We start from the raw sequence: 15583 nt of genomic DNA, 5'->3' as shown, positions 1-15583 counted from the left end.
AGAGGCTGGGAATTGTCTTTAGACTTTTTGGCTACGAGCCAAGCTAAAATAGATGATTGCGTTACTGGAAAAGAGAAGAAAAATGTATCCTATAGTTACTCTTATATGTCTATGTAGAGCATCCAACAAAAAATTCCAGTCCTTTCATTTTCTAGTTGTTGTTGATAAGTTTTTTTTTTTTTTTTTTTGGCCATTTACAGCAGAGCTGTGGATGTGTAGGAAGTTAATAAATAAGATGAGAAAAGACCCTTAGACTTGAGGAAAATCTGTAATGAAATCTATACTTTGACTTGATACTTTTGCTTCCCAACTCCAGTACTCATTACCCCAGAAATCTCCATATCCAGATGTGTAAATAGCCCAGTGCCTCAGGCCAAAACTTTGGATTTAGGATTTTGTTCAGAAGTAAGGCAATAGATATAATTACAAGTTCCTTCACTTAAAATTAAAAGACAGAAATGAGGCCATAGTGGAGGTTCCTGTGGTCCAGCTACATACATATTCGGGTTCAAAATCACAATCATAGTCATTCATTCAGTAAATCTTTATTGAGCACTCACTGCATGGTTAGACAACAGGAATAAAAGTTATCAACTTTTACTATAGTTTCTACCCTTTTGGAGATTATAAATAAATAAATTTTACATTTATTTCAAAGTAGTAGTAATGATGCCCAGTTAGTTTTTACTTTGCTGGATTTATTTTTACTTATTTTTCTTTTACCAGATGGCATATTCTAAGGCTTTACTTATAGAAGATGCCTTGAAGAGAGATGAATTTACTCAACAGAATTTCATAGAGTGCCAATGTCACCCTGTGGAGGCAGTTATGACTAATATATTTCTCTCTTCTTATTGCACTCCATATAATGCTGAATGACAAAGAAACTTAAAACCACAAAGAAGTTTGCCCATTCCACTTGCCAAACTAGATAATCTGCTTTGAGAATTAAATGATTCACTCCATTTTTCTAAAGAGCCTGACTCACCACATACAGACACGATCTTAAATTTCCCATTAGTCCTTGTTTCGTTTTTCCTTTAATGTGAAAACGCTTTTGATTAATTCTTATTTAAAATGATAGACTATGGGAGTTCCTGTCATGGTGCAGAGGAAACGAATCAGACTAGGAACCATGAGGTTGCGGGTTCGATCCCTGGCCTCACTCAGTGGGTTAAGGATCTGGTGTTGCTGTGAGCTGTGGTGTAGGTCGCAGACGTGGCTCAGATCTGGCATTGCTGTGACTACGGCGTAGGCCAGCAGCTGTAGCTCTGATTCATCCCATATGCTGTGGGTGTGGCCCTAAAAAGACAAAAAAATTAAATTAAATGAGAGACTATGAATTGCTGAGATGCTGGGATGGTTGGTTTTCCAAAACCTAAGCTCCTTCCTGTGGTTTATGTATTTGTCCTTTTTTCCCCTATATAATTCATTCTCCTGTATGCTTTCCAATTCAGAGTCCTTAACAATTTCACTTCTAATAGAAAAGAAACAGGGAGTTCCCGTCATGGCTCAGTGGAAACGAATCCGACTAGTATCCCTGAGGACAAGGGTTTGATCCCTAGCCTTGCTTAGTGGGTTGGGGATCCGGCATTGCCACGAGCTGTGGTGTAGGTTGAGGATGTGGCTTAGATCCTGCACTGCTGTGGCAGTGGTGTAGGCTGGCAGCTGTAGCTCCAAGTTTGACCCCTAGCCTGGGAACTTCCATATGCTGCCAGTGTGGCCCTAAAAAGCAAAAAAAAAAAAAGAAACGATTTTTTCAAATGGTGGCCAAAGGTGCTGCCCCCACTTTTTTTATGATTTTTATTTTTTACATTATAGCTGGTTTACTGTGTTTTGTCGGTTTTCTCCTGTACAGCAAGGTGACCCATACAGCAAGGTCACACATATACATTCTATTTTCTCACATTATCACGCTCCATCATAAGTGACTAGACATAGTTCCTGTGCTATACAGCAGGATCTCATTGCTTATCCATTGCAAAGGCAATAGTTTGCATCTATTGACCCCAAATTCCCAGTCCATCCCACTCCCTCCCCCTCCTCTGTGGCAACCAGATTCTGTTCCCCAAGTCCATGATTTTCTTTTCTGTGGAAAGGTTCCTTTGTGCCTTATATTAGATTTCAGATATAAGTGATATCATATGTTATTTGTCTTTCTGACTTACTTCACTTAGTATGAGAGTCTCTAGTTTCCTACATATTGCTGCAAATGGCATTATTTTGTTTGTTTTTATGGCTGAGTAGTATTCCAATATGTATATATACCACATCTTCTTAATCCATTCATCTATCGATGGACATTTAGGTTGTTTCCATGTCTTGGCTATTGTGAATAGTGCTGCAATGAACATGTGGGTGCATGTGTCTTTTTCAAGGAAAGTTTTGTCTGAAAATACACCCAAGAGTGGGATTGTTGGGTCATATGGTAGTTATTTAGTGTTCAAAGATACTTCCATACTGTTTTGCATAGTGGTTGTACGAATTTACATTCCCACCAACAGTGCAGGAGGGTTCCTTTTTCTCCACACCCTCTCCAGTATTTGTTATTTGTGGACTTATTAATGATGGCCATTCTGACTGGCGTAAAGTGGTACCTCATAGTAGTTTTGATTTGTATTTCTCTAATAATCAGTGATATTTAACATTTTTTTATGTGCTTGTTGGCCATCTGTATATCTTCCTTGCAAAAATGTCTATTCAGGTGTTTTGCCTATTTTTCAATTGGGTCATTGGCTTTTTTGCTGTTGAGTTGTAGAAGTTTTTTGTGCATTTTAGAGATTAAGCCCTTGTCAGTTGCATCATTTGAAACTATTTTCTCCCATCCTGTAAGTTGTCTTTTTGGCTTTTTTTTATGGTTTCCTTTTCTGTACAAAAGCTTGTCAGTTTGATTAGGTCCCATTGATTTATTTTTGCTTTTATTTCTGTTGCCTTTGGAGACTGACCTGAGAAAACATTTGTAAGGTTGATATCAGAGAATGTTTTGCCTATGTTCTCTTCTAGGAGTTTGATGGTGTCTTGTCTTTTATGTTTAAGTCTTGAAGCCATTTTGAGTTTATTTTTTGTGCATGGTGTGAGGGTGTGTTCTAGTTTCATTCATTTACATGCAGTTGTCCAGGTTTCCCAGCAATGCTTGCTGAAAAGACTGTCTTTTTCCCATTTTATATTCTTGCCTCCTTTGTCGAAGATTAATTGACCATAGGTGTCTAGGTTTATTTCTGTGTTCTCTGTTCTGTTCCGTTGGACTGTATCTCTATTTTGGTACCAATGCCACACTGTCTTAATGACTGTGGCGTTGTAATATTGCCTGAAGTCTGGGAGAGTTTTACCTCCTCCTTGGTTTTTGTTCCTCAGAATTGCTTTGGCAATCCTGGCTCTTTTGTGGTTCCATATAAAATTTTGGGTGTTTGTTCTAGTTCTGTGGAAAATGTCATAGATAATTTGATAGGGATTGCTTTGAATCTGTAGATTGCTTTGGGTAGTAGGCCATTTTTACAATATTAATTTTTCTAGCCCAGGAGCATGGAATGTCTTTCCATTTCTTTGAATCCTCTTTAATTTCCTTGATGAATGTTTTATAATTCTCAGCATATAAGTCTTTCACCTCCTTTGTCAGCTTTATTCCCAAGTATTTAATTTTTGGGGTACAATTTTAAAAGGTATTGTATTTTTGTATTCCTTTTCTAATATTTCATTGTTAGTATACAGAAATGTGACTGATTTCTGAATGTTAATCTTATATCCTGCTACTTTGTTGAATTCATTGATCAGTCAGTTTGAGTAATTTCTGAGTTGAGTCCTTAGGGTTTTCTGCATACAGTGACAATTTTACCTCTTCTCTTCCAGTTTGGATGCCTTTTATTTCTTTTGTTTGTCTGATTGCTGTGGCTGGACTTCCAATGCTCTATTGAATAACAGTGGTGAGAGTGGGCATCCTTGTCTTGTTCCAGATTTTAGTGGGAAGGCTTTCAGCTTTTCTCCATCGAGTATTATATTTGCTGTGGGTTTGTTGTAGATGGTTTTTATTATGTTAAGGTATGTTCCCTCTATACCCACTTGGTAAGAGTTTTTATCATGAATGGATGTTGGACTTTGTCAGATGCTTTTTCTGCATCTATTGAGATGATCATGTGGGGTTTTTTAATTTTCTTTTGTTAATGTGATATATGACATTGATTGGTTTGTGTATGTTGAACCATCCTTGTGAACCTGGGATGAATCCCACCTGGTAATGGCGTATGATCTTTTTTTACTGTTGTTGGATTCAGTTTGGCTAAAATTTTGTTGAGAATTTTTGCGTCTATATTCATCAAAGATACTGACCTATTGTTTTCTTTTTTGGAGGTATCTTTGTCTGGTTTTGGAATTAAGGTAATGGTGGTGTCATAGAATGTTTTGGGAGTATTCCTTCTTCAACCTTTTGGAAAAGTTTAAGGAGGAGGATGGGTATAAGTTCTTATTTGTATGTTTGTTAGAATTCGCCTATGAAGTCATCCGGTCCTGGACTTTTATTTGTAGGGAGTGTTTTTAGCATGTAGTCAATTTCATTTCTAGTGATCGGTCTGTTCAGTTGATCTGTTTCTTCTTGGTTCAGTTTTGGTGGGCTGTAAGTCTCTAGAAAGTTGTCCATTTCTTCTAAGTTGTCAAGTTTGTTGACATATAATTGTTCAAAGTATTCTCTTATGGTTTTTTGTGATTTCTCCTTTTTCATTTCTTATTGTGTTTATTTGGGTTTTTTCTCTCCTCTTCTTGGTGAGTCTGGCCAGAGGTTTGTCAATTTTGTTAACCTTTTCAAAGAACCAGCTCTTGGTTTGATTGATTTTTTTTTCTATTGTTTTTTGAATCTCTATTTTATTGATTTCCTTTCTGATCTTTATGATTTCCTTCCCACTGCTGACTTCAGGTTTTACTTGTTCTTTTTCTTATTCATTTAGGTGGTGAGTTAAGTTGTCAGTTTTGAGATTTTTCTTCTTTTTTGAGGAAGGCATGGATTGCTATGAATTTCCTTCCAAGCACTGCTTTTGTGGCATCCCATATATTTTAAATGGTTGTGTCTTCATTATCATTTGTCCTGAGGTATTTTTTAATTTCCTTCTCGATTTCCTCATTGACCCATTGGTTTTTTAGTGGCATGTTGTTTAGTCTCCATGTAATCAGTTTTTTTCTCATTTCTTTTCCTATGATTGATTTCTAGTTTCATTCTATTGTGGTCAGAGAAGATACTTGAAATAATTTCTATACCCTTGAATTTGTTGAGGTTAGTTTTGTGCCCCATATGTGATCAATCCTTGAGAATATTCCATGTGCACTTGAGAAGAATGTATATGCCAATTTTTTTTTTTTTTTTTTGGATGTAATGTCCTGAAAATGTCAATTTAAGTCTAAGTGTTCTATTGGGTCATTTAGGATCTCTGTCACCTTATTGATGTTCTGTTTTGAGGATTTGTCCATTGATGTGAGTGGAGGGTTAAAGTCTCCTCCTATTGTTGTATTCCCAGTAATTTCTCCTTTTATAGGTCTGTTAGTATTCGTTGTATGTATCTGGGTCCTCCTATGTTAGGGGCATATATGTTGATGATTGTAATATCCTTTTCTTGAATAGATCCTCTTACCATTAAAAAGCGTCTTTCTTTGTCATTCTTTATGGCCTTCATTTTAAAGTCTATTTTGTCCGATGTGAGTATTGCAACTCCTGCTTTCCTGTCTTGTCCATTAGCATGAAATATCTTTTTGCATCCCCTCACTTTCAATCTGTATGTGTCCTTTGCCCTAAGGTGAGTCTCTTGTAGACAGGAGATTGTAAGTTTGCTTTTTTATCCAGTCTGCCACTCTGTGTCTTTTGATTGGAGCATTCAGTCCATTGACATTTAAGGTAATTATTTATAAATACGTATTTATTGATATTTTAAACCTTATTTTTAGTTGATTCCATGTTTCTCCTTTGTTCCTTTCTTTTTTTGGTTGGATGATTTCCACTTATTTTATGCTTGTGTACTTTTCTTTTTGGTTTTTGTGAATGTAATGTTTGGGTTTGACTTGTGGTTGCCCTGTTCTTAAGTATGTTAACCCCTTCCTGTATCTGCTTGCTTTAGCCTGATAGTCATATAGGCTCAAACACATTATTTAAAAAAAAAAAAAAAAGAGTCTAGATTTTCTTACTCTTCCCCCCACATTCTATGATTTTGTAGTCCTTTTTTGACATCTTCATGTTTGTCCTTTTGCTCTTTCTTGTATTTATCACCTTTACAGTAGTTGTTGTTGTTTTTTTTTTCCCTTTTAGTTCTATATGCTGGTTTATTTAAGTGATTGCTTTCCAATTGTGATTTCCTCCATCCTCTTTCTTCTTACTTTTTTTAATTTAGAGAAGCCCTTTCAGTATTTCTTTTAGAATGGGTTTAGTATTGCTGTACTCTTTTATCTTTTATCTTTTGTTTGTTGGGGAAATTCTTTATTTCCCCTTCTATTTTAAATGATATTCTTGCTGGGTAGAGAATTCTAGGCTGCAATTTTTTTCTTTTACAACTTGGAATATATCTTGTCACTCTCTTCTGACCTGTAGTGTTTCTGTAGAGAAATCAGCTGATAGCCTTATGGGGTTCCCTTATAATTAACGCTTTGTGTTTCTCTTGCTGCCTTTAGAATCCTCTCTTTAATTTTTGCCGTTTTTGTTATAATATGTCTTGGTGTGGGCCTACTTGGGTTCAACTTGTTTGGGGCCCTCTGTGCTTCCTGTGTCTTGATTCTGTTTCCTTTAGATTTAGCAAATTTTGTACATAATTTCTTCAGATATATTTTCAATACCCTTTTCTTTTTCTTCTCCTTCTGGAATTCCTAATATGCATAGATTGGCCTGCTTTATATTATCCCATAGATCTCTTATATTGCTTTCATGTTTTTTTCATTTGGTTTTCTGTCTGCTGTCCTGATTGGATGATATCCATTATTCTATCTTCCAAGTCACTAATCTGTTCCTCTGCATTATTCATTCTGCCCTTTAGTGCCTTTAGCTCTGTTTGCATCTCTACAAATGAATTTTCTAATTTTTCTAAGTTCCTTCTTATATTTTCTAGTTCCTTTCTAAAGTATTCTCCATTAATATTTATATATGCTATTAATTCCTTGATATTCAGCCTTAATTCCTTCAGTATTTTCACTATCTCCCTTTTGAACTCAGTGTCTATCAGACTGCAGAGGTCTGTTTCATTGTTTGCTGCTTCAGGTGAATTCTCCTGTTCTTTTAACTGGGAATGGTTCCTGAACTTCTTCATCTTGCTTATGTTTTTCTTTTTCTGTGAGTTTAGGGAAGCCAGACTGTAGTCTTAGAGGGCTACTCCTATGCAAAAGCACCCCTTTGTATTTTGTGGGGGGTTACTATTTATTTTCGGTATGGGAGTTTGGATATTTGCCGTCTCTTTCTTTTGTGTGAGTAGTCTGTTATCTCCAGGGTGCTGCATGTTTGTGGAGAGAAGGAGGCAATGGGTAGAGCTAGTAGTCAGTGCCTGGTTGCTGGCTCTTAACAACAGCAAGGAGCTGCAGAAAGGTGGTGCAGACTACTCCTAGTTTTAGGGCCCTGGGAAGTGGTATGAGCCTTAGGAAGCTTTATGAAGTGCCCAGGGCATTTGGCAGTGTCAGCAGCAGGGTGTGTGAGTTCCCAGGGGAGTGAGAGCAACAGGTGGTGTTCTGTCACAATGCCCTCCTCTGTGGTTGCCTCTGAGGTGGTGGTGCCTGTTCAGGGACCCCTAGTAGCAGTGGGCCATGCCCACCTCTTCAGTCAGAGATAACTGTGGTGGTTTGCCCTCACTACCTGTAGACCATGCAAGGAGCACCCTGTCCTGCTTAGCCCACACAGGAGGCTCCAGTTGCAGGGTCCTGGGAAGGGACAGTGATCAAGTGTGTGGGTACTGCCCAGAGCATTTGGCTGGCAGCAGCAGGGCAGGTGTGTTCCCAGGGGTGTGAGAGCAACAACAGGTGGTGCTCAGTTGCAGTGCCTTATATTTTGGAGATCTCTGAGGTGACTGGGGTTGCAGGTGGAGCCTGTTCACAGACCCCTGGTTTCTGAGATGACTGCTTTGGTTTGTTCCTGCTGCCTGTAGATCATGCAAGAGGCACCACATTGCCCTTACCCCACCACCACCACCCTTAGCCCACACAAGAGGTGCCTGGCCACCTGTAACCTGCACAAGAAGCGCTTGGTCTCCCATAGCACGAGCAAGTGGCTTCTCACCACCTGTAGCCGGTACCAGAGGCACCCTACCCTCTGAGATCCTGTGCGTGCACAGGGAGATTCCTATGGTGGTCCGTCCCCTCTTCCTCTCGCCCTCCCCAACAATGGCACCTTGCTTTCCCGTGGGCCCAGACCTCCTCCCGGGTTCCCTTGGGTGTGGGAACAAGCCTGACTAAGATGCTGCTCAGATCCCAAGTTGCTGTGGCTGTGGCACAGGCTGGCAGCTGCAGCTCTGATTTGACCCCTAGCCTGGGAACTTCCATAGCCCGCAGGAGCAGCCCTAAAAAAGACCAAAAAGAAAAAAAAAAAAACAAAACAAAACTCGCTATTATGCCAGGGCATTCCTATGTCAGATTTCAGTTTCTGAACCAGTGTTGTTTAGAAGCAAGAACAATATAGAGCAGTTTAATTCTTTTCTGGTGCTCTTAAACGGTTTAGAACCATTCTTTGGGCCTTGGAGGGATTGCTTTTGCAAACGAGTTTTCGCACATGCAACATCTAAGTATAGTGCCTCCTCGACAACCTCGTTTTGCCCAAATTAATTCCCACTTAAATGTTGAATGGCTTCCATGTGGTTAGGAGTGGGCACTCTTATTAAAATTGGCATTATTTCTTGAATATAGGCCTAGATATAATTTTTATGTGAAGAAAGAGTGGACTGATAAGCAAAATGAAATTTTTCTAAAGTCTCTGAATTTTGGGTTTTCCACAATGTCTGGCAGTGAGGTACAGTTAGATAGCTGAAACATCCAGAAGCCAACAGAGAATTTAGAGCAGGAGTAGATCCGTAGTATTCAGTGTGAGAGAGAAATCCAGTCTGATAAGTGCTGGAAAAAAAGGCATTTGTGTGAACATTAGGAGGTATTTAGTGCCCTTGACAATGAGTGTTCAGGTATAGTGATGGATCAATGGCAGATTGTGATCATCTGGGGAATGACTGGGGCCCAGCAAGTAGAGACTGATGTTTTAAGATACTTTACTCCAGGAGTTCCCTGGTGGCCTAGGGGTTAAAGAGTCCCATGTTGTCACTGCTGTGGTGTGGGTTTGATCTCTGTCCTGGGAACTTCCACATGCCATGGGTGCAGCCAAAAACAAACAAAAAAAAGATACTTGACTCCAAAGGGAGAGTGAAAGTAAGGCAAACTCAAGGGGCATGTAAATTGAGTATGTTACAAATATTATATATTTTTGGTAGAGAACTTCTAAAATCCAAAAATTCATAAACAGGAAAATAAAATCATTCCCTCTGACAATCCAAACTTACTGTTGATAACAGTTTGATGTTAATTTTGTTGTCATTATTATCATTTTATGTATACATATATATGATGTATATAATTTTGTTTATTTTTTATTTTTTAAGCATTTTCTCAGATTAAAATGTTTTTAAAAGTATGATTTTGGATGGTTCTATTTATGTTTCATTGTAAAATATACCATACTTTTTTTTTTTTTTTTTTTGCTTTTTAGGGCCACACCTGTGGCTTGTGGAAGTTCCGCAGGTGTTGAATTGGCGCTACAGATGCCACAGGGACATGGGATCCGAGCCACATCTGTGACCTACACTGCAGCTTGCAGCAATGCTGGATCCTTTAACCCACTGAGCGAGGCCAAGGATCAGACCCACCTCCTCATGGATATCAGTCAGATTCTTAACCCTCTGAGCCACAGTGGGAACTCCCAACTTCCTTCATTCTTTTCTTCCCTGCACTAAGCTTTTTGTCGCAATCTATTTTTCAAAAATCCACTCCATTGACCATACCTCACTTCCTCATGTCAGTTTTCAGAGATATTAGGTATTTATTCCCTTTTATATTCTTCACTGTAAGTTCCAAAGGAGCTTTGGGAGGAAAGGAGAAGATACACTTATGTTCAGCGAGGCATCCTATCCTAGAAACCTCTGCTCCAGATGTTTAAACAGTCAAGAAATATTGAATGATTATGTAGTAAAATCTGATGATATTTGTAATAGTGATTTTTCCCCCCTTTGCTTCATGCTCAGAAATTTTTTTTTTTCCTCTTTGAAGAGATCATTGAAAGCTCAACACTTTTAGTGGCTTTATTAGAAAAAATTCTTTTGACACTATTCTGTCTGATTTACTTTGGGGAAAGTGTCTAAGGTAAAAAGTTTAGTGATTTTTGTTTCTCAAGTATAAAGCCAATGTTTAAGACTTTATTTTGAGTAAGTTGTTCTTTTCCTTATTTACTTGTGATACTTCCTTCATCTCGTATATGTTCATACTTACTTAAGAAATTCTTACAGGTTACCTACTCTGATCCATTGATTTGAATTAAGATTCTTGGGCTAGTTCTATAAGTTTTTTTTTTTTAACGATTTTTATTTTTTCCATTATAGTTGGTTTACAGTGTTCTGTCAATTTTCTACTGTACAGCAAAGTGACCTAGTCACATATCTATATATATATTCTTTTTCTCACATTATCCTCCGTTATGCTCCATCACAAGTGACTAGATAGAGTACCCAGTGCTATACAACAGGATCTCATTGCTTTAATTACAAAATATGTTTTAATATTTACCTTTCTGTCCCAAGTCATTACTTTTCTGTTTCAAAAGTATATTCCCTCTTCTTGCCTATTCTAACAAACCAACATGAGTATAATTTGGTTAAATTCCAAGCAGAACAAATCCATTTAGTGGGATTTTGAGAGAAATTATTCATTCTATTTATAATATGGGAAAATTAACTTTTTGAAAAATATAGTATCCCATTAAAATAATATAGTATTTCTCTACACTTAGTATTAATTCCATGTATATCATCAGGGAAAGGCTTACCATGCTTAGTATAGCCAACAAATATCCTTTAAATTTAATTGTTAAAATATTTTATGTACTTCATTATTACTGTGCATGAGATCCTTTTTCATCATGCATTTTTAAAAATAATACTTATTATTGTTATAAAAAGCAGAGTAACATGTGGTCAATGTAGAAAAAGTTAAATTAAAATCCCTTATGGAGTTCTCTTATGGCACAGCAGGTTAAGGATCTGTTGTCACTGCAGTGGCTTGGGTTGCTACTGTGGCATGGGTTTAATTCCTAGCCTGGGAACTTTCATATGCTGCAGCTGTGGCAAAAAAAAAAAAAAAAAAAAAAAAAAAAAAATCCCTTATGATTCATACCATCCAGAAAAAATGAACTGCCCGTGATATTTATCATTCCTACGTATATACATCCCTGGACATCTTTTCCAAAGTGGCACATGCTATGATTACATTTAGTAACCTAATTTTTAGTCAGTAGTAAATCCTGACTATATTTTCATGCCATTAAATATTCTTTTACAAGATTATATTAGGGGCTATATTGTATGAATCAATGATATTTAAACAGTCATTCTGTATGATTTCTTTTTACTTTGCAATAACTACCAAATGAAATGTTAATATAAAAAAAGGAAAAATAAAAATTAGACACAAAGTGAAAGGATTTGGTTCCTTACTATTATTTTTTGTTTTGTTTCTTAGTGACTTATGATAAAGGAATAGTTTTAACTGCAGCTGAACAAACTGAGTGTGCTCACTGCCTGCTCAGCTAAATGCAAAACACAGTCTGCAGAGCAATTGCCTGCTATCGGGCTATCATCCTGTTTGTATGTCTTCTTGCAAATAGTAACAGGCTCTATTAATCACAGCGGTGGACAGTTCTGCTGAAATAACTGTTTCTGTGTAAATCTCGTTCTTACAATTAATAACATGTCTACTTAAAATTCTTAATTTTTTCCTCCTTGACCTTGGAAGGTGTACCAGAGACACATGGAAGAGACAAAATGGGAGAATAAAGGCCTAGAAAGTTTTCTCCAAGATTGGCTACTTAATTTTTTTCCTTCATTGACCTTGCAATTATAGAATAAACTTACTTTGTTGCTATAGAAACAGTTTTCTCCAAATTACTTTTTTAAAGCCCTCACATTAATTTAATAAACATTTAACATAGGCTTTTTTAACACATATAACTTCTGTTTACTCTTAATGATATAGTATCAACTCATCTAGAAATGGCTTGAAAATATCGTTGCACTGAGAGAGGGAAAGAAGCACTTAGAAATATACTGTATTTTATAGTTTAATCTTGGTATTGGAAGAATCCATCATTTGCCTGCTATTGATTTCTTTTCTTTTTTTAGGTTGCTTGCAGTGTTTGAATGTTGAGAAGGTATAGTTGTTTAAATTGCGTTTAGGTAGTGGGAATTTGTACAAGTAGGGTAGTTAATATGATAATGAGTAAAAATAGTGATCTGGTGATTGCAAAATCTATTTTGAGTTGTTCTTTGAAGTCAACAGTGTCTAATTCTCACAGGTAATTATTGTTTAGATCTTCCCCTGTTTGGAGGTAATTTAGAGTCTAAGGAAAAATTAAATTGCGTAAGTGGGGAGAATTTGCACACTCTATGACTCCCATAAGTATTATGTCTAAAAAGTGATAGAGGATGACTCTAACCACTGAATGTACTTTATTAACACAAAAGAGCTAGAAGAAGCGTTGGCCATCAAGGATACAGCCATCACCTGACTTGCCGTTTGCACCTGAGTTACAGGGACTGGACAGGAAGTATAGTCAGGGACATAGTCACTCATCAGTCACTTCTCTTGTAAGCATTTACTAAGATCCCGTTAATGCTCTTGAGCTTTTCTATTAAAAGTTTCTCTTTTAGATAACGCCCTGAAATGAATCAGCAAATTGCTATACATTACATAAACAGAGATGCCAGGATGCTTAAGGGTATTTACATAAAGGAGAAAGTCACATCAAAGGTCATTTCTCCCCCTGTGGAAAGTGTATTTTCTGTAGAACTACTACCTGAAATAATTATTTTCTAAAACATAACCTTTCTTTGGTGTGCTTTGGGCATAATTGGGGGTTTAACTGCTATAATAAAATGATTTAAAAAGTGACACATGCTGATATACCTAGAAATAAAGTCTTGGCTTTTCTTCCTGGGGTTGACATTGATGTTCAATTAAAAAATAAATGTTTCATAGATACCTCGTAGCTGTCAGTCAAAGAACAGAGGGCTTTTGTCATTCAATCTGATAGAAGTTTCATTTCAGATTAAAGAAAAATTTGGGAGTTCCCTGTGACTCAGCGGGTTAAGGATCTAGCATTGTCATTGCTGTGACTTGGGTCACTCCTGTGGCACGGGTTCGATTCCTAGCCCAGGAATTTCCACATGCCATGGGCGTGGCCAAAAAGAGAAAAGAGTATTCCATTATTGATGCAATTTTGTGTTTCAAAACTGATGCATTGAAAATATATTTGTTTATGTCAGTTTTGCTGTCAATTCTATACCTTAAAAATCTCTCTCAAAAATAAAGAGGTAATTAGAACAAATATCAGGGTGATTTTTAAAAGTGATCCTTAGACAAGGTGCTGGATCATCGGAAACTTTGAAAATAGGCCTTCTGATTGTTTTGCACAGTAAGGCTTGCCTCCGTTGTAAGTAGTTTTCTGGTTGTCATTTCAGCTATGAAGTCTTACACTCCGTATTTCATGCTCCTGTGGAGTGCTGTTGGGATAGCAAAGGCTGCCAAAATCATCATCGTGCCGCCAATTATGTTTGAAAGCCATATGTACATTTTCAAGACACTAGCCTCAGCCTTGCACGAGAGGGGCCACCACACAGTGTTCCTGCTCTCTGAAGGCAGAGACATCGCGCCATCTCATCATTACAGCCTCCAGCGCTACCCAGGGATCTTTAACAGTACCACCTCGGATGCTTTCCTGCAGTCCAAAATGCGGAATATTTTCTCTGGGAGATTGACAGCAGTCGAGCTGTTTGACATACTGGATCACTATACTAAGAACTGCGATATGATGGTTGGCAACCGCGCCCTGATTCAGGGCCTGAAAAAGGAGAAGTTTGACCTGCTGCTGGTGGACCCGAACGACATGTGTGGATTTGTGATAGCTCATCTTTTAGGGGTTAAATATGCTGTATTTTCAACTGGCCTTTGGTATCCTGCTGAAGTGGGTGCTCCTGCCCCGTTAGCTTACGTCCCAGAGTTTAACTCACTGCTCACAGACCGCATGAACCTGCTGCAGAGGATGAAAAATACCGGCGTTTACCTCATTTCCAGATTAGCGGTCAGCTTTCTGGTTCTTCCCAGATATGAAAGAATAATGCAGAAGTACAACCTGCTGCCAGAGAAGTCCATGTATGACTTGGTCCACGGGTCCAGCCTGTGGATGCTGTGTACAGATGTAGCACTGGAGTTTCCCAGACCCACGCTGCCTAATGTTGTTTATGTAGGAGGAATCCTAACCAAACCGGCCAGCCCACTACCCGAAGTAAGGTTTGCTGAACTCCTTGGTACTCTTTTCTAAATATAAATGTCGATTTGTCAGTTTTGATTTTTGGAAGAGATAGGATTTGGAGATTGTTGGATAACCACTCTTCTAAAAAAAGCTGTTAAGACACAGAGCCTGCCAAAGTCCCTTTATTTATGGGTACCCTACCCCCTGGAAGGCATTCCTGCTTTGAATGAGTGTTTTCGTAATGCTAAGTGGCCACTCTGCCATGGGGTCAGTAGACTGGCTGGGAGGAAGATTTTTGATTCAGTTATAACTGTAGCATGAAGAGAATGTAGTTAGGTAGTTCGTGTTAATGAGTGTGATTTTGCTTTCCGTTAAATGCAGAGTTCCCTCTGATCTCTCCCAGAAAGTACAAACGCAGGTCTCTGTGTCTAGGTCAGGTCCTGTGAATGCAAATAAGGAGAATGGCATGAATAATGGTTCTTCTTTCAGCAGTCCTAACCACTAGAAAGTTTATGTCCAATGATGAAAAGGAGGTAGTGCCCCCCATCAAGCTAGGAAGCCAATGTGACTGTTTAAAGAAATCTTGCCCCATTGAGATTGCATTTCAAAGATGGAATTAATTACATTTCCACAAAACCTGTCTACTGGGGGGGTCTTGGATTGTTAGTTATAAAGGCGGGGCTACTGTACTTTGTTTTACTTCAAAAGCATCTTTTGGTTGGTTTTTGGAGCCTCATATAAGGTTATGACTCAAAATATTTTCCGATTTGCCATGACTTCTATTTCGATTCTGTCTTGACCTGCTTTGTGGGTCTCCCTGTTCTTTTTTCCACTTTGGGCTTTTTGTAATGATTCTTTTGAAAATGTACCTTTTATTTACAATCATTGCGTTTCCTGTGACAGGTAGATACATACCCATGTGACATGTCCCTGTGTTATATAGCTGGACCTAGGTAAGTGCATTACCACTGAAAGTCTTTTAGTTTGAGTCAAGGGCCATTTTCATTTCAGTGTGTTATTTACAAAGCTCTTCATTAGGGAGTATTTTGAAGAAGGATGTATCTTAATTTTTTGTGTATT

General features: G+C 37.9%; 1 protein-coding gene across 5 annotated transcripts in view; it reads left to right on the top strand.

The window, feature by feature from the left end:
* Nucleotides 1-15583, top strand: part of UGT8 (UDP glycosyltransferase 8) — an 82151-nt gene that overhangs the window by 17947 nt on the left and 48621 nt on the right. For 4 of the 5 annotated variants that reach the window (XM_021100330.1, XM_021100331.1, XM_021100332.1 and 1 more), the window contains exon 2: nucleotides 13713-14536. In XM_021100330.1, the coding sequence (XP_020955989.1) occupies nucleotides 13715-14536 (822 nt within the window). In that variant the 5' untranslated portion in view covers nucleotides 13713-13714. 5 annotated transcript variants of the gene reach the window in all.

Source organism: Sus scrofa, chromosome 8 (genome assembly GCF_000003025.6).
Source record: "Sus scrofa isolate TJ Tabasco breed Duroc chromosome 8, Sscrofa11.1, whole genome shotgun sequence".
Classification (NCBI taxonomy): Eukaryota; Metazoa; Chordata; class Mammalia; order Artiodactyla; family Suidae; genus Sus; species Sus scrofa.
The sequence above is the reverse complement of the archived record's forward strand: the minus strand, read 5'-3'. Positions and strand labels throughout refer to the sequence as shown.